Source organism: Aplidium turbinatum, chromosome 1, assembly GCF_918807975.1.
Source record: "Aplidium turbinatum chromosome 1, kaAplTurb1.1, whole genome shotgun sequence".
NCBI lineage: Eukaryota > Metazoa > Chordata > Ascidiacea > Aplousobranchia > Polyclinidae > Aplidium > Aplidium turbinatum.
The window spans coordinates 62,823,548-62,843,061 of NC_137472.1; the positions used below are offsets into that span (position 1 = coordinate 62,823,548).

Genomic DNA, 19,514 nt, shown 5'->3' on the forward strand with positions numbered 1-19,514 from the left:
GCTGGAAATAGCGACTTGGTTAAAGTAAAATTTTGAATGTCAATATCGGTACCACATTTTGTGTATAACTTGGTGTAAACTTCCAAAACCAACTTCAAGCCAAATTTTATAAAAGCACAAATTTTGATCAAAAATTTTCCATAGCAGCCCAACCACTTACACCACTGATGATAAAAAATTGCAAAACAAACGGTGTTGCCAGATGATTCCATGTTAGTTGGTTGGTTTTCAATATTTATTCTCGGACTAACAAAACCTTTGATAGGTTATTATTCTTGGCAGTTTTGCATACTTGTGTAAGCTTAAACCACTGATGCAGGGCTGGATACAGATGTGAATTTTTTTAACTTCTGCTATGCTCCAAAATTCCCACAAATTTGTGTTAATTTCCACCAGTTTCAGCCAGGGATCTCTGAAGTACGGGATGGCTCACTTGTTTTTGCCCCGGACACTAGTAGGGTAGATTTTCGAAACCCTGCAAACTTGTTAATAATCTCCTAAATTAATGTTATAAGAGGTCAATACATAACGCTGATCCACCCACATTTATTTTTTGATGTTTTAAGGGCAACGTAACTCACTTCGTCAGACCACATTTTAGAGATTATCACAAATAGGCTATATTAGCCTACCAATAAGCGGTAGCAAAGTTGGTTTCAAAAGGATATAATACGATTTGCAGCGATAATGATGCGTGAATGTGAATGCGCGAAAGGGAAAGTTTCTTCAAATACAGATACTATAATAAAACTTGACCGTTTTAATTTGATAATGACGTCTAACACATCCAAGCTTTTTGGAGCAAAAGGACACATTTCTTTAATAAAAATACAAAGGTGGTGTGGATACTGGATAGCCTGAACATAACAATGCTTGGACATTTCCGAAAAGGTACAAACAGTTATTGTAACTATTCACCGGATTCGTATCCCAGTCGGGTCAGGCCAGAAATTTCAAATAGGAACGGAACATGCATCAAATATCACAAGCATACAAAGTACAAACAACAGAATTCAACGTAACACGTGGGTCATGCAATCTACCCACTATTGTAGCTCTGCTTAAACTGATGATTGCAAATAGGTTCCAAGGAACCACACAAACACACATATTTGAAAAAAAAAACATTTAAATTGACAGCTTCCGAGGATGTGAAGGCATATGCCAGTACAGAAAATATACGCAAAAAAGAAAATAAACATACTTCAAATTAGTCTTTTGATTGAAGCTTCCGTATCTTACGCAGGGTTTTTGAAGATGGCCCTTCAGCACTTGGGCGGCAGTTAAATCGTTTTAACTCGTTTTTTTGCAAAGCAATTAAAAGCACTTTGCACAATCAAATCAAAATTCAAGTGCTTTGCAGAGCATTTTACACCAGTTAAAGTGCAAAATGTCGGAGACGTACTTGCTGTGATGGAAGTAGCTTCAACAAAAATAGATCGCTGGTTTTTCTTAGTGAGGAGCTCTTGCATTATTGCTTCATTTGCAGCAATGGCTGTGTAGCACTGCACTGCGAGTGTTGTGACTGCAAAACAAAATTCTGTTGGGCTTGAGAGGCCTCCTCGATCTGCCATTTCAAATATCGTTTTATATTCCTCAGGTATGGAATCCTGAAGTGAAGGTGGATCCCTGCAAGACACCAACAATTCCTTACACAGAGCACATTTTCTTCGTCGAACAATGCTCCGTCCAATATACCCACTGACGAAGTAGGTCACAGCAGCATCACTGGTAGATATATCATCCAAGCAAATTGATGATAAAAACTCTGAGAGCCAGGTTGGATCTTCAGCGATGCCGGCATCGCCAATTGATACATCAGTGTCACACATATTTGACTTACTGCGAGATGCAGCAAGCAGAGCTTCTTGCTGCATTAGGCTCAAACAACGAATCTTTTTTTCAGCTAACAGAAGCTGCTTGAGAGACATAAAAAAGTTTCCACCATTGACTTGCCTGTACCAGCCAAAACGCGCTTCAAGAGGATCCGACATTAGTTTGCCAGACAGAACATACTGGAAGCTGTGTTTATCTTGCAAATACCGAGTTAATTCAGGGAGTGCCCCCATAGTTTGTATGCACGCTGTGAAAGTTTCGGTTGTAAGTCCAGATCTATGAGATGCTTGCCATTCTTTCAAGAGTTGTGTTGCTTCTTGCAAGTATGCCAATGCTGCATGATTTTCACCATCTACTACCTTCATCGCCATGTACATTTGGTCTCTTTTTCTTAAATCTACCAAAGCATAACCAGTATTATTTTGTGTATAGTATACTTTAGTACAGTGGTTCCCAACTCATGGGTCGCGACCCAAAGTTCCCGCACAGCAAACAATGTCGGCTGATCGTTGGCCAACGGTCGCGAACGTCGCGGTCGGCTTTTCGCCGCAAAACAACCATTTGCCAACTAACATTATTTCTTTAACTGGACAAAGAATCAGTAAAAAAGGGTACAACATGTTATAATTTGGTGATATAAACCACATAAAACATTTTTTTTACCAAATATATATTGTGTAAAACTTGGTTGTGGACACAATGCTAAGACAATGGTGGGCCAACGTCGCATTTGTCGTCGTGGGCATTCAGTTGAAAACCAACCTCCAGCCACCGATTGTTTATTTTGATATTCCGGGTGAAATAATCTTACATAATGAAAAGTACCCATTACAATTCTGTGAATTGAAGCTTTTATAAATTTTTATTTCAACAAACGTCAATATCATAAATAGGTTGTTAACACAACGTTGAACCAACGAAGAACCAACGTCACGTACGTCACCGTGGGCATTCGGTTGTCAGCCAACCTTTTGAGAATAAATCTCAATTTTGGTGTTTCTGGCAAACGAATTAAGAGATATGGCAAGTATGTATTATAATTCTGTGAAATGAAGAATTTTTAAAGTTCATTTCAACAAAAATTTAATATGACTAATATAGTTGTTGACGCGACGTTGTGCCAATGGTGGACCCCACAGCGCGTTCGTCGCCGTGGGCATTCGGTTGTGAACCAACCTTTCTACAACAAATATCATTTTTCGTATTCACAACAAAATAATTCGAACCATTGGCCAGTATATGTTACAATTTGACGAAATTAAAGTGAACAAAGGTTTATTCTAACAAAAACGCTATATAAAAAATATTTTGTTGAAGCGACGTTGAGCCAATGGTGGGCCCCACAGCGCGTTTGTCGCCGTGGGCATTCGGTTGTGAATCAACCTTTCTACAACAAATATCATTTTTCGTATTCACAACAAAATAATTCGAAGCATTGGCCAGTATATGCTACAATTTGACGAAATTAAAGTGAACAAAGGTTTATTCTAACAAAAACGCTATGTAAAAAATATTTTGTTGACGCGACGTTGAGCCAATGGTGGGCCCCACAGCGCGTTCGTCGCCGTGGGCATTCGGTTGTGAATCAACCTTTCTACAACAAATATCATTTTTCGTATTCACAACAAAATAATTCGAAGTATTGGCCAGTATATGCTACAATTTGACGAAATTAAAGTGAACAAAGGTTTATTCTAACAAAAACGCTATGTAAAAAATAGTTTGTTGACGCGGCGTTGAGCCATTCCCACAGCGCGTTCGTCGCCGTGGGCATTCGGTTGTGAGCAAACCTTTTGCCAAAAAATCTTAATTTTATTTATTTATTTGCAATCAGACTCAAAGTCCATAGAATTCAAAATGCTTAGCCTGCGCAATTGAATCAAATAGTTTTCAATGAGAGAAAACACAAGTCTCACGAAACAAAGTGTTACAATCACTCATACAAATAGCCTATATTAAAATGTTGCATGACCAAATGCTGCATAAATTTGATTAAAGAAATTCATCTTTTGATAAACGTTTTTACAGCTTTTCAATAGTTTATAAGTCAGTAAATCGGTTGGATATCGGAAATTTTTGAAAATGAAATATAAGCCGTCGCCAAAAATTCATATAAAAATAATATTTTGTTGAAAATACAACCAAGAAAACTCAAAATGCAAAAATTTTGTCTTGTTTGAGGATAAGGATTTTCGTTAGCCTACATCTGCCGTATTTAACGTTTGACTAGAATTAACTACATCAAAATAAAATAATTTAATTTGGACCAAAAAAATGATTTCATCATGTTTTTACAGTAACCGCAAATATCCCCCATAAAGTAGCCTACAAATGATCATATGAATGTTTGTGGTGGGCAAAACTATTTCTCAACCATTCAGACTTTCGAGTGTTCAATACAAATTACTTCCTTTAGCCACAAAACTTGTTGTTCTCATCTCGTTTGCTTCGAATTTTCGAAGTATTTCGTTTCGACCTAAAAGTTTCTATTGAAAAGCAAAGTCCAATTTTTTCACATTCATCCAATGTTTGAAGATGTTGAATCAATGTAAAATGCCTGATTTTGTTCGCCAGTGATTTAACCCAAATAGAATTGTGGTTTAATTAAATCCAAAGTTTGATTGAATTGAATTAAGTTTAACTACTAGATTCACCTGGACAACAGAGCAGAAATTGATTTTCATTGATTCAACGTTCACAAATGTTGATACAAAAGCATGCTTTGCTGGCTGGCAATAAACAGCTTTTTGTTAATTAGGTCATGCATTGGTGTTAATTAGGTCATCCTCTTCTTTTTTCATTTTTTTCCCATGCTGCCCTGCTTTCAAATTTATTCACAGTGAGCTGTGACGGCTTGAGGGCTTGTACGAATTACAAAGATAATATTGCGGTGCTTTGGTATGTCAGCAAGGTCCAACCAATGAAATTGCGAAAGATTTTAAGCCTACAAGCTCCAGCCTCGAATACTATCATTAGTCGCCTGGAAAAGCATTGGTGAGTGTATACTAGGTACTGCATATCGCTGTTTTTATTGTTGTTAGCATTTTTGATAAAGCATGAGATGGTTCAATTAGTTCAATGTAGTAGCCTACTATAATTAATTATAATGCAATACCGATACATAATTATTCATAAATTTAGATTTTAGGACACACCTGGGTGTGTACTGTGCAGTGCATTGATTTTTGTGTTAGTTTCGATAATACTAAATAGCTTATCTCCTGTTTTTTCGATGAAGTCAACTTTTTGTAGCAAGCTTGCGCGGTGCGTTTTTTGTAAGGATTCTGAAAGTAACGAAAAGGTTCCAGACGCTTGTTTAATAGATCAATGAAAAGTCAATTCAATACCATTACTTATTTTAAGTCAGTTTGTTTTAAATGGACACTAATAAGCAAAATGTTTCCTCCTACATTGATAAAAAAAGCTCACCCTCAATAATTTGTTTATTTTTATGTCGCCAGTTTTGTGGCTCAGACTACTGTCTTGTATCGCAATTTTGCAATTTTGGTACGATCTAATTGATTAAAAGCAATTAGTTTTAACAAAAAATCTAAAAAAACACTAAATTATTGGGTCAAGTTTTTGTTAGGTCATTAAGGTCATTTTCACATTTTAAAGTAAATTGTTTTGAATATTCAGGTCGATGAAAACTTGCTCTATTTGTGAGGAATAGGCTGATGATGATGGATGATGGTGATGACGGATGATGATGAGGCTACATCAGATTTCGATAATCCTTTTTCACTACAAGCACAAGCATGGTCAGCTTAAGCATTTACCCCTTTACCTTATGTTTCTTTTTCAACAAACTCTCAGTTTTTAATGAATAATAACTACAGACAAAGCTTCTGTAGTTAATTTAATGCAAGGTTGCATGAAAAAGGTGTTTATTACAGTGACGAAAAATCATAATTTTGTATTTGTAATAGAAGTAATTCGCAAAATCTTTGAAGAAATGATTTCAAAGTTTATTTGTAGCAGGATAATTCTCATTTTCTTTTCCAGACTGTTGTAATCAATGTAATTCTGAGTTTATCCATGGGAGATACTTTCAGAACTTTTTCAGTGTGATTAGTTCATTGCTTTATGGGAAAAAGTTGCTTGTTAGAGTTAGTTACGTGGCTTCAGCAACCAACCTTTTCCACTAGACATATTGGTTTGGACCAGCTATTGGCAATTTATCCCAATGACATTATTATTTTTAGATGGAGTACGAAGAACCCATAACTTGTCCACAGCAACAAATTCAAATATCCATGCCGCTATTTCAGACTGGCTGAAATACGCAAGAGATGAGGACTGAGAAGTTTGAGAAGAGGAAGACAGGAAATTTGATTTAATTTGCCTCATGCCCTTTTCTAGACCGCTGTTATATTTAGCATGTTCTTTGTTTTTGCTGTGATGGTTAGAAATAAAAACAAACTTAACTGCCATCTGTCCTACTCTTTGCTTGTATGAGTGCCTTTTCTAGCAATGTTATACCGAGTGGAATGCTAGTATGGTAAGTGATAAGGTTTACTGCGAATTGAGGCCTCGATCCCACGTCTTCGTGGTCATCATTTTCAGCACAGATTAACTCGAAAAAAGTGAGTTAACAACATGCCACCATGTGGTCAAAGTTAAGAAACGTTTTCGGTTTGGTGAGGTCGTAATGTCTAACCCTTGTCAGAGCAAAACGTGAGCGTTTGGTCGTAAATTAGCAAATGATGGCCAACGCTAGGCCCACGAGTAACCAAATCGTTTTCGCCAGAGGGGATGATAGTAAATTGCGTCTTCCACGTCGACCCAACGAAAGCGTTTGGTCGTAGGTTGGCCAACAGTGCACTAACGTTGGTTCTACGATTAAACAACTCTTTTTTGCCACAGTGAGGATAGTTGTAGGCTAAATTGCGTCGTGGATCCCACGTCGAACCAACGAAAGCGTTTGGTCGTCAGGTTGGCCAACAGTGCACCAAAGTTGGGTCTACGATTAGCCAAGCATTTTTTTTGCCACAGTGAGGATAGTTGTAAATTGCGTCATGGATTCCACGTCGAACCGACGAAAGCGTTTGATCGTAGGTGGCAAATGGTCGGGAAAGGGTTGGCCAACAGTGCATCAACGTTGGGTCTACGATTAGCCAAGCCTTTTTTCGCCACAGTGAGGACAGTTGTAAATTGCGTCGTGGATTCCACGTCGAACCGACGAAAGCGTTTGGTCGTCAGGTTGGTCGCAGGTGGCAAATGGTCGGGAAAGGGTTGGCCAACAGTGCATCAACGTTGGGTCTACGATTAGCCAAGCCTTTTTTCGCCACAGTGAGGACAGTTGTAAATTGCGTCGTGGATCCCACGTCGAACCAACGAAAGCGTTTGGTCGCAGGTTGGTCGCAGGTGGCAAATGGTCGGGAAAGGGTTGGCCAACAGTGTGCCACCGGGGGATCGACGTTTAACCAACCGATTTTTGTGACTGACGATTCGCCCAAGGTGGCCCGCTGGCCAAATTTGTTACGCGCCAACGTCGGAAACCAACGGAGGGCCCACGGGACGTTTCCGATGGTCTAACGTTGGACCAACGACACGTTGTTGTGCGGGTTGGGTCGCCTGATAATTTTGTTGGGTCGCTTGTTTTTCAGGCATATTGCATCTTGGACGAAAAAAAATAACAATAAAAAAAAATTAAAACGTGAAGAGATTGATCACAAAACTGGAAAATATAAACACAAGTCATGAAGCGTTTTATGTCGAGACATCGGAAAGCTTTGTAGCATGATCGTAGTGCAAGAAGTTTTAACAATTTTCGCTTTTATTATTGTTATTATTAGCCTATTATTAAATGTAAACCCAACAAAAATTTCAGTCTCAAACATAAATTAACTTGACAAAGTTACGGGATATATATTGTAACGTGCACTATATGTCACGAACGCTATGTCGGACAAACTATGATAAAGTTTTCCACACGTTGGACCACGCATAGTCTGGTGTGGTAAAACGCATCAAAGACAAAGCCCCAAGTGCTGTATGGACTTATTGCTTTCTCCACAGAGAGACCTTTGCTGCAAAAAAGCTGTCTTAAGAGCTGAACGAAGTGTTGAATGATGTGAAGTGTGTAAACTTCATCAAAACAAGTCCACTAAATCGGCATTTGTTTTCGTCTTTGTGGATTCTGATTATTATCAAGCATTGCTGTTGCACACAGAAGTGCGATAGTTGTCACGAGGTCCTGGTCGTGTCCTGAAGCGAGTTTGTAATTTGCGAGAGGAGATTGCTATCTTCCTGAGGCAACAGAACTGTGTGGGATTAGCCGAGGAGTTTTTGCAAGAAGATTTCAAGGCAAAAGTTGCTTACCTTGCCGATATATTTGACTCTCTGAATTCTCTAAATTTATATATGCAAGGCAACGGTTTTACGGTGATTGATCGCGCCGCAAAAGTTTCTGCTTACCACAAAAAACTCATATTCTGGAAAAGTTATGTCACCAGAGATGAGTACGATATATTTCCTCAGCTAACGCAATATATCTGTGGCAATGAAGTTGATATTAAGCAAACGATAATTAGACACCTGGAACAGTTTGCCAAAAAGTTTGTGCACTACTATGGAGAATCTCTTACACCTAACCAAAATGATTGGATAATTGATCCATTTGTTTGAAAAGATCTGCCTCAACTTTCCATCCATGTTGCAGAACAGTTTATGGACATAACGACAGAAGTAGCAAACCGTATTTCTTTTGCGTCCTTCAAAGACAAATACCGGTACCCCAAAGATTCTGCAAACATCCACTTTTGGGATTCAAAAACAGATTCCATTTGCAACAACTTGGCTTTGTAAGATTGGATTTAGCGCCATGTGTGTATTGAAAACTGAACAGCGAAACTGGCTGGAAGTTAAAGCCGACATGCGGCTATGCCTAAGCAAAATAACGCCTCGATTTCAAAAACTCACTGACAGCAAGCCAGCACAACTATCTCATTAGTGATTTGATAAACATATTATTTTCGGAAAAAGTTACTGCTTTTGTAGTGCTGTTTTTTGGCAACACAATCTTGTATGGCTTTTAAAATATTACGACAATTTGCTTGGGTCGTAAGATTTTACCGAACTGAATTTTTTTTTAAAATGGGTCGCCTTAAAAACGAGTTGGGAACCACTGCTTTAGTAGACACTAATAGGGATATACCAGACCTGGATTTTGAGTTCTGGCCGGATTAAAAAAATGCTTTTAAAACCATAACTACTGTGTGACTGTTCTTAGCGACAGTACCTATTTAATTCAGAAACAAGACTTACCTTTATATGGTGCTTTTACTGACATGATTTTCCATATGTTGTTCACAAATTTCACGTACCGAGCAGTCTGCATGAATGGAGGGTAGGTGCTGGCATAGTATTCCAAACCTCTGGCAGTGGATTCACTGAATACACCTGGAAAGTACATTATGGTATAATATACTTTCATTCATGAAGCTCTTTTAAATTGTTCACAACAAACTTAATGGATAAGGAATTTAATGATTAACTAAATAATAATTATATAGTCATTCAATAATAAATCAAGCAGTGAAAAGAGCACAAACCTGTTCATATAACCAGAGGTTGTCATTTACCAAGAAGGCTTGACATTAAGATGTTATCTTGCAAAACTTTGCTGTTTTTATGGAAATACAGCACTTGGACTGTATAACACAGTAACCGCTATTTTAACTAACAATACATTAAGTTATGTCTATGTACAATATAAAATTTGTTAATATAATTATTAATGAAATAAGCAGGTAACCAAGGTATAACAAACATATTTACTTACCCAGAGCATGTTGAGGTGAAGTTCGGGCTATACTGCTTGGATTCAACGATACTTTCTTCAAGCTGTGGGCTATTTTCAGAGTCTTATTTTCTTCAAGAGCATACAGCTTCTTGATGTGTGAAAATTCAGCACAACAGGCTTCACCCAATATTTCTTCATGGCCAACAGTGGGAAGATACATTATTTTCCTGTTAATAAAGTTGTTGTATATGTTTTTAAAGTTGTGTGTAAAATCGAATAAAATGAACAAGCGTTCTCCATTCCGTGTTGGGTGATCAATGCTGTGTGACAACTTCCCATCACAAAGATCCACAAACAGTTTCCTAAAAATATACAGTAATTAGTACAGTTTATAAATTACCATAACACAACAAACTAACCCACACAGAGTAAAGGAGCATTAAAATTATGCTTATAACTGTAATCACCGGATGATGCTATGTATGCACCAAATATTAAAAGCAGTGCAACACACTGCTTTGACAAAGCTAAAATGCCAAACCACACTGGAATCATACCATATTAACATCACACTCTACAGGATAGAAATTCTAGATGAAATTAAACTCTTTAACTCCACATTTGTTATTTAAAACTCCAAATCCTTTCACATACTGTATATACATTATGTATATATGATACAAATGCAGTGTCACTAACAAGCTCACTTTTGGACAAAGCCGGAAACAAATGTGAGTTGCTCATAGGTTTTTATAAAGAAAAAATGTTACCAAGTTAACTCATTTTTATCAAAAAATTTCAAACTGTACATTGACATTAAAGACAAAGAGTATGGTGAGATTAGCGACAACTAACTGTCATTAGCTGCCAAAGCAAGCTAATTTCTTGCACACCAAAACTGTCAATTGCCTAAACAACAATTTCTTAAATGCTGCACATGCACATGTATCAATGTAAGAACATATTTTAGCTTACCTGTTGCAAACATGATTATCTGCACATACAGCTACAACAAAGAAAATCTCATTGATTGCATGCATGACTCTGTGAAACCATGTGCTCAGCAAATTTGTGTCAAGTTTACTAACTGGAATCAGACACACAACATCTTTGAATTTCCCGTAGATTGATTGCACCATGAACACTAGAACTGTTTTCGCTGGTAGGCCTTCCTCTGTTAATCCAATAAATGAACCATTACAGTATTCAACTCGTTGAGCAGTGTACACTTCATCTACGAGTAAAACTACAGTTCGTTCATGATCTTTCAAGTTTTCACTTCTTTGAAATAAATAACTCATGTCAACTGCCCTCGTCTCAACAGAGGTAGATGCAGACAACTTTCGAAGATGACCCACTGTTGGCAAAATAAGCAAATTCTGGAGCCTTCTGTACAATGCAGTGCTCGTAAGTTGCCATAAAAATGCGGTGGTTAAAGTTTCAACAGAGTAACGGCGTCCATTTTTAGGCAATGATATTAATTTAAGTTGTTCTACAACAAATTTGATAAGTGGTAAACAGTCCGCTGGTAATTCTTTATCAGCGACTGTTTCAGCAGAAATATAACATTCTAACAGTGATACTGCCAAGGGAATGTACTGACAATGGCTTGAATTTCCGGTTTCATCACAGATAGATTTGCATAATGCAAGTAGATTAGATAATTCTGATGTTGACTGAAGGTACTCAGATCTCAACAAGTGTTTGTAAGCAGATTTCGGTACAAGAGCAGAATGAACATATGCTTTAATTTCCATATTATCAGTTATAATTACTGACGCCAGCAACTGTGGAGCATCAACGAAGTTTTCTGAGCATTTCATGTAATGAAATTGCATACAATTGTCCTTATTTATTGCAATGTACCCACTTATCAATGGTTCATCCTTTATTTTCTGCTGGAATGATGCAAAATCATTAAATGTTTCCTGTTGTAACAGATCTTCACTCATTTTTGTTATTGCTGCATTTTCTAAGTTAAGTCTTGCTGATGCAGAAGCTGATGCAGGTCGAGATGGGATCCCAGGCGTAGATAAATACTTAGGAAGACACAGAAAAACATGTGGAACAGCCGTAGGTTTCAAACGTATTCGTTGGAGTTTGTCAGATTTGCGAGTAATCTTTCGACTCTTTTTTGTATCATGAGAAGTGGTAATGAAATCATCATTATTGAAATGTTTTGCACACACTCTATGTTTTACTGTTGGATTCCAATCTCGACGAGGAATTGCTCTAATCCACTTTTGTTGTAGAATTGTATCAGCTGGAAATTTGAACAATGCGATTTTTTCAGTGGTGGTTGGTTTAGTTGTTTTATATCCAGTTTTACATTTTGGAACACAGCAAGTAAACACCATGGTATCTAAACACTGGCATAACAGCACTATCCTTAATTGAATATATATACAATTATATTTTTACATTAACTTTGAATTTGCTATCTGGTAAATTCTGGCCTTATAGAAAACCCAATAATGATCCAATTTACATCCATGCCCAGTCCAATCACCCACCCAACATTAAGAGACAAATCCCGACTATGATTTCAAAGCGATTGTCCGCCACATCATTTGGCCAAAATGAATTTGATAAGACCGCATCTGTTTATAACGATGCCCTTTTGAAAAGTGGTTTTGCGGAGAGAGTTTGCTACAACCCTGCTAATAACTTACGAACATCTAGGAAAAGAAGCCGTAAAATTTTATGGTTTAACCCTCCTTTCAGCTTGCAGGTTGATAGCAATATTGGTAAGGAATTTTTCAAACTTGTTTCCATACACTTTCCACCCCATCATAGATTGCACAAAATATTCAACCGTAATACTATTAAGCTGAGCTACAGTTGTACTCCGAATGTTGCAAGCGTCATATCCTCCCACAATAAAGCAATATTGCAGGCTGATAATATACCATCGCAGCCTGGTTGCAATTGTAGGGTGAGGCTAGAATGTCCTTTGAATGGGCAATGCTTGCAAAAGGCCATTGTTTACAAAGCTACCATTGATAACAGCCCGAAGGTTCTTAATTACATTGGTTGTTGTGAAACTACTTTTAAAAAACGTTTTTCCAACCATAAATGTACCTTCATGGATAGGTCTAAACGAAACAGTACCGAACTATCTAAGGCAGTTTGGGACCTTAAGGACAAGGGTGTTGATCCTAGAATAACTTGGTCCATCCACAGCTGTGCTCGGCCTTATAGTGGTGGTGGTCGTAACAATTGTGGCCTATGTTTGGCTGAAAAGCTGGCCATTCTGAAGGCTGATAGTGGCCACCTTTTGAACAAGCGTTCGGAACTGGTCGGCAAATGTCGTCATAGAAACAAATTTAAACTCAAGTACTTCAAAATAAAATAAATTCCTTTTGATTTTGATTTTCACAGGTTTTTAAAATTTCATTTGATTTTTACAGGCTATAAATCTCATTTAATTTTTACAGGTTTATAAACAGATTTTATTTCATTTGTTCAGGACACTACAGGTTACATCATCACAATTCCTTGGGATTTTTACAGGTTATAATTTTGAAAAAATTGAATTTCATTTCATTTTTACAGGTTGTAAATCTCATTTAATTTTTACAGGTTTAAAAACAATTTTTGTTCATTCTGTTCAGATTACTACAGGATGCGCCGATCATAACAAGCATTTTGCTTCTTTGTGATGTCATAGATGTTGCCATCAGTTGCTTGGTTTCCATTGGAACAAATTGATTGAAACTTTATCGTGGCGGATGGAGGCTGTCCTTAGTAGTTCTGGAGTTTTTTCTGCAGATTGGATTACGGTTATAATATTTAATATCTTTTCAGGAATTCAGGTTTAGAGGTTTTTTTTGCAGATTAAATTACAGTTGTAATATTTAATATCTCCTCAGGAAGTACAGGTTTAGAGATTTTTTTTGGCAGATTAAATTACAGTTGTAATATTTAATATCTTTTCAGAATTATCGATTCTTCACTGTTTACATGTTTTTACAGACCTTCTGATGATCCGTTAGGTGAAACAATTTGTAAAGGCTTCAGATAGTAATAACTATATTTGATTACATTAAATAAATATATTTATTTAAACATTAAGCAAAAATTATAAGGCTGTGGCTATATTTACATTATATGGTGTAATTGTCGAATGTAGAACTTGTATATATATGCTCTTCTCGTCTTTTGCTTTGAAAGAGAAAAAGAAAAAAAGTGACTGTATAGTGACGTCATGACCGGTCCAATAGTGTTTCAGATTCAAAGACCGTCGCCGGTCAAATAGCCACTGCCTTCATTTTTCTGATAGAAATTGGACAAATATGATGCTCTGGTTTTTTTATGGATTTTTTTAAGTGTTTTTTTTGGGTTGGGTAAAATACCGACAACCCTGACTCTAACCCTTACCTTAGTCCTTAACCCTTCCTAACTTTAATCCCAACTCTGGCAACACCTGATTGTAATCATGGCATCAAGTGTGGAAAAATAGCCACTTCCAAATTATTAACCTAATAAATTCATGTAAAGTAACTGATAGGCTAGTGATATAACATACCGGTACATTAAATCATTATTAGAAGTGCTAGCATCGCTGTTTTTATCTTGTAGTGTGTAGCCTAACTGTACGGTAACGCTTAAATTCACTTGATATTGCTATTGTTGCACAGCGACATTGATAGGCTAGTTCAACCGTAAAAAACAGTTAAAAGCTTGCAATTAAACATAAGTTGACTACAGTATAACAAAAAAAATCACTTTACCATTATGAGAACCTTCAAAAAAAGTATAGTCTACTGAAGTAAAACTTCTTAGGTATGTAGCCTGATAGGTGAAAGGCAACATTGCTGACCCAAAGTTTACAAAATTATTAGGAAGTTTAGCAGAACTGGGGAAACGGTACGGTACCCACCCTAACACATGTTTATTGCTGATAAACATTTTATGTTTAGTTACCTTAAGCATACTGATGCTGGTATTCTGTAGAAAAAATACACCGGTGTACATGATGCTACTTTACTAATATTGCTGTGCCTAATATTCTAATTATTGCTGTTTTGATGTACTGCATGCTTTTCCAATGGAAGTTTGACTTAACTATGCTGGTATTCTACAATTCTATAACTTAATAATTGATGAAAATAATCAGAATGGTAGGCGGAATACTAGTCAAGGGATGACCATGACTACAATCTATGCTTAAAATAACCTGTTTGTACCAGATAGTGAAGTAATAATAGTACTTGCCACTGCAACAGCTAGAAACATATTTAAGTTAGCATGAAAATCATAAGCTTAAAAATCATCTCTCAGTCAGTAGGGTAGCAATTAGTTTTCAGCTAAGTCTCTTAAAAGGAGAACCACCACGTTATTGCTTGTACTCATATGTAAGGAATACCATCTAATATAATAAAATTACACATCATGAGGATTCATCACTTGCTTGCAAAAAACAGACCACTACCGACCTCAAAGAATCAAATTCAGAATTCTCAAAAACGTGTGTGTTTTTTCTACCCTACTAGTGGCCACTAAAACACCGAAAATTCTCCAGTGAGCGGTCCCGGTATTCTGAGGTCCCTGGTTTCAGCTCTCCAAGGTGAGTTCCCATTAAGGATTGAGAAAAGTTTGTCAGTTCTGCTCCACTAAATCTTCTCACATATTATGCCAAATTCATTCAACCACGATTTCATGGCTAGGCAGTTAGGCACTTTAACGCAAGGCTTCCCAAACTTTTAATCTCCTAAAATGTTTCGCGGCCCCTTACGATTAAAACGACGAACAGTGCGAAATATACATTTGTGATATTTATTGAAAAGCCTAAATCTAACGAAAACCAAAGATAATTTACCGTTCTCAGTTCAGTTTGTTTTTATTTATTTCTGACCATCACAACGAAGCCTATGGGTAGCCGGTAGCCTACTGGAAACAAAACAAAAAAGCAAACACATTTATCCAGTGTGATGGGTGTGACTGCTTTCTGCCCAGGGCCGGATTTACCAATAGGCTAGGCAGGCTGAAGCCTAGGGCCTCAACGTCCAGGGGCCTCGAAATTCCGTTTTAAAGTTTGTAATTCTTTTAAAAACTTGACAATATATCAAGCTTTTCAGAGTAGAAAATTCTGTACACAACTGGTTTCAACCACCATGTAAACAGCCATTGTTACGTCGTTTGCATCTGCAAACTGTCATTTGCAAAAAATGGAAAAATTGGAATTTGTGTTTATGTTGCATTTTTGGTCCATAGTGCTAGGTCGTTTTTTCAGGGTTAGCAAAACCCTTCAAAAATCTGAATTGTTATTAAGTACTTCTGCCGAATTGTAGGCTACAGTTCACTTGTAGACTTTCTATGCGAAATTAGAGATGAGTTTGACGAGTTTGATCAGCAAGCAAAAGCAACCTTGCCGAATATCAACTACAGAGCTGTTACTATTAGACAAAGAAATGCACCTGACGCTTTAATTAGGGAGCGTTTCCGGAAGATGTTGACCCGAAACTTACTGATGAACTTCTATATTTTCATTTGTACGTGAGACAAACACAAAACCAAGGGCTTGCCGGTACAGAAGAGCAATCTATTTCCTTGTCTCATGTGTCTTCGGTAAGACACAAGCATGCCTGAAGGTTGACACGAAGATTGGCTTTTTTGTCTTCCCATTCACTTAATCTAAACCTTCAACCACCAGGTATAAGCCTGAATACGACAAAAAAAACAAAAAACATGGAGACCTTTATGAAATTATGTGCAAGGAAAAAATTAACACTGTCTTTCCTTATGTTGAAGCAATATTAAAACTGTTTCTTAGCAGAATGGTCACTAACTGCTCAGGAGAGAGATCTTTCTCAAGGCTCAAAAACATCAAAAATAAACTGAGATTGACCATGTCTCAAGAAAGGTTGTCCGCACTGAGCATTCTCTGCATTGAGAGTGACAAACTTAAACAGATAAATTTTGATAAACTTTTGCATGATTTTGCTTTGACAAAAGCTAGAAAAAAAATTAGGTACCCTAGTCTTACTCTATTTGATGGCTGTAACTATTTCTTATGTCCTCGTATATAAAGTTTACAATTATTGTAACGGTTGTTTGATCAAAGAAATTAAAATTAAAAGCAAAACTGCCTTAACTAAATTTTTATTCTATTAATTAAAAATTTGCACCCATGAATGTGGAAAATGAAAAGAACGAAGAGTTTAATGCACTCATATTTTTAACATTAAGCAATGACATGTGATGTTGTTTAGAGAGAAATTCTGAGCTCAAAAATAGGGAGGGGCCTCACAAATGGAATAGCCTAGGGCCTCTCATGGTCTAAATCCGGCCCTGTTTCTGCCCCAAACGTGTCCCCAAAGCAAGTCCTGCCGTGGCTCAGTGTTTGTTAATGCAGGTCTCAAGACGGTTTCAATGTTGCTTAGATTGGAACGGTAAGCGAAGTGAGAACATTTCAGATAAATCATTTTGAAATTTTTGTTTCCAGATGTTCAATTTTTTGATGAACGCATCAATTTTAGATTTCAATGCAAAATATTGATGTTTTCTCCTGGGAAAGACAAATTTAGTTTGTTCAGTTTTTCAAGAAAATCTGACATTTGGCATAATTCCAAAAGCTAGATGTCATTGCGAAAGTGATGGACCAAAGACTGAATTTTATTTTGTTGGAAAAATTACGATTTAGGTTTTCAACGTTAATTGGCTAGCCATTTTAAAGCTTTGACTTTTGAAAGCCACCTCATTTCACGATGCAGTGAAAAAGTTTTTACTCCGATTTCATTTCACGTCATAAAATTTCAAAAATACGAGCAGCCTATTGAGTGCACGACTTTTAACAAAGTTAATAACTGTCGCCGCATCTCGCACAGAAGTGTTAATATGCAGTAGCCTACCTTGTGCAAATTGGTGTAGGCCTACTTTCTGCGACCCTTGAAGTTCGTTACGCAACCCCTTGGGGGGTCGCGACCCAGGGGCGACGGAACGATTTTTGACTGGGGGGGCAAGATTACGAAAAAAAGGGCACTTTTGTTTACTAAAAGGCCAATTTTTTTTCAAGTTTTAAGATAAGACATAGCGATAATGCTAATCTATTAGCTCACTATGTATTGAGTAATGATAGCCTACAAGTGTCCGGAATACAAAGAAAAGCATCATGCTATTTTATAATGATGTAACCTACTGTCAAGCCTTAAAGCAGCCGGCGGCCATGGCCGCTAAGTATTGCTTGAATGAACCGCCGGTGCTACCTCCTCAATCGGCCAAGTTTGGCCGCCGGTCTCTCCTAGCCAATTATTTAATTTCGCAATACAATGATCGTGGATTAACTGTCGAAAACATGCAGTATCAAAGAGTGACGCAAAGTTAGGTCAGCGCGTCATAATCGCCACTGTTGCATTGTGTGGGGAATATTTGTTATTGATGGAATAGCCATCTGCGATCGCCAGCGCTGTAAGTCTTGTTTGTAATTCCCGACGTTTATTTTAACAAAGTCTTAATCCGAATTGCTAATTTACATCGGCTGGCAATATTGTCGTTTTTATGTCGATTCGATGATGTCGGACATTGAACCGTTGTTAAAAAGGAGAACAAAGTTAGTTGACATCAATGGGGAAAACATTTTTTGATCATATTTTGCAAAAATTTTGCTTCTTTTAGTAATGTACATCATTGAAATAGCTAAAACCTCAATTGCTAAGGCAACAGGATCAGATGTCAGTAGATGTAACAGAAAAAATATTTCGCACTTGCTAGTGCATCGTCAGTTCTGATAAAGGGCGGTTAAAGCCTACAAGTAATGTTTTAATCATTGAAATACTTATTTTATTACCTTGCCGTCATCGTCAACACATGTCGAACGTTGTTTTTCGTTGCTAAAAAGAATTCTAGGGGAGTAGCGGACTTTTATAAAATCAGCCACATTGGAGACACTCGTGCGAGTGTCGTTTGAATAGTACTGGATTACAATCCCGATAAAGCAGTTATTGCGTGGTGCAGCGATTCTATTGTAGGACGTCGCCCAGGCCCAGACTTCAACAACGCTAAGTGATCATTTTAGCATTGTTGCAAGTTTAGTTCTATTTACTTGTGCTATCGTTATTTTTATTTTGTATTTTGACCTCCAAGCACGCAGATTTGGCCGCCAAGAAGGAGCTCCCGGTAGGCCACGATGGCTGTCGAAAAAAAAACGAGTTTTAAGGCCTGTACTGTGTTGCAAAATTTTGTAAATATTATTTTGAGGCAAAAATAAAAGATTATAATTAGGCTAAAAGCGAATAGCAGAAATTGTTATACTGCAAAATGTGCAGTAGCTTAGGCTACATGACTTTAAAAGGGCACCATTGCCCCCCCTGCCCCTCCATCTGCAGAAAATTTGAGGGCAGGGGGGGCATTCGCCCCCCCTGCCCCCCCGCTTCCGGCGCCCCTGTCGCGACCCCCAGTTTGGGAAGCCCTGCTTTAACGTACCACACTGTCCGTAGGACACAACTCAATCATGCATAACGCATATGACACCACTGGTGTTTTTGTCACAATTTTCCTTATAAACTCAATTGATTGCAGTCACTAAGATCCTTCTTGCACTCAGTTCAGTTGCAGAATCGAACCCACGCAATCGAAATTACTAGGCCTACTCCTTTACCCTAACCCATTAGGCCATGCTGGTTGTGGCGATACATTCAGGTAAATTTTTTTGTATCAACATCTTTCGAAAAAAAATCTGTAGGGACCCGTGATGAATTTCAATTGTTTTTAACTTTCTTCAAAATGTAATTCTCTCATTATATTTGTGTTTCTTAACCGTATCTGTCACTGGCGTAGACCTTATGGTCTCGCCCTCTGCTAATTCAGCAATTTCACATAGAAGCAGTGATGCTAGAAACCTGAGATTTCTTAACTTTTACTTTTTTTTCTTGCCCCAAATTTTAATCCCGAATATGTTGGTATCGGATAATTGTGAAGTTCACAATAAACC

General features: G+C 37.4%; 2 protein-coding genes and 1 long non-coding RNA gene across 8 annotated transcripts in view; 1 reads left to right on the forward strand and 2 right to left on the reverse strand.

Annotated features, from left to right (window-relative positions):
* The window catches only part of LOC145774829 (uncharacterized), a 395,287-nt gene that overhangs the window by 106,692 nt on the left and 269,081 nt on the right, over positions 1 to 19,514 (reverse strand). The gene's annotated exons all lie outside the window — the stretch shown is intronic.
* On the reverse strand, positions 1,284 to 10,804 carry LOC145777492 (uncharacterized). Its single transcript, XM_082588876.1, has 4 exons — positions 10,559 to 10,804; positions 9,623 to 9,945; positions 9,106 to 9,240; positions 1,284 to 2,233 (listed from the first exon to the last, which is right to left on the reverse strand). Exons 1-4 carry the CDS (start codon positions 10,720 to 10,722, stop codon positions 1,284 to 1,286), a joined length of 1,572 nt encoding a protein of 523 aa, XP_082445002.1. The 5' UTR covers positions 10,723 to 10,804.
* On the forward strand, positions 4,702 to 6,263 carry LOC145782598 (uncharacterized). The gene is made up of 3 exons (XR_014290851.1): positions 4,702 to 4,830; positions 5,476 to 5,597; positions 6,042 to 6,263. It is a non-coding gene; the product is annotated as an uncharacterized LOC145782598 (long non-coding RNA).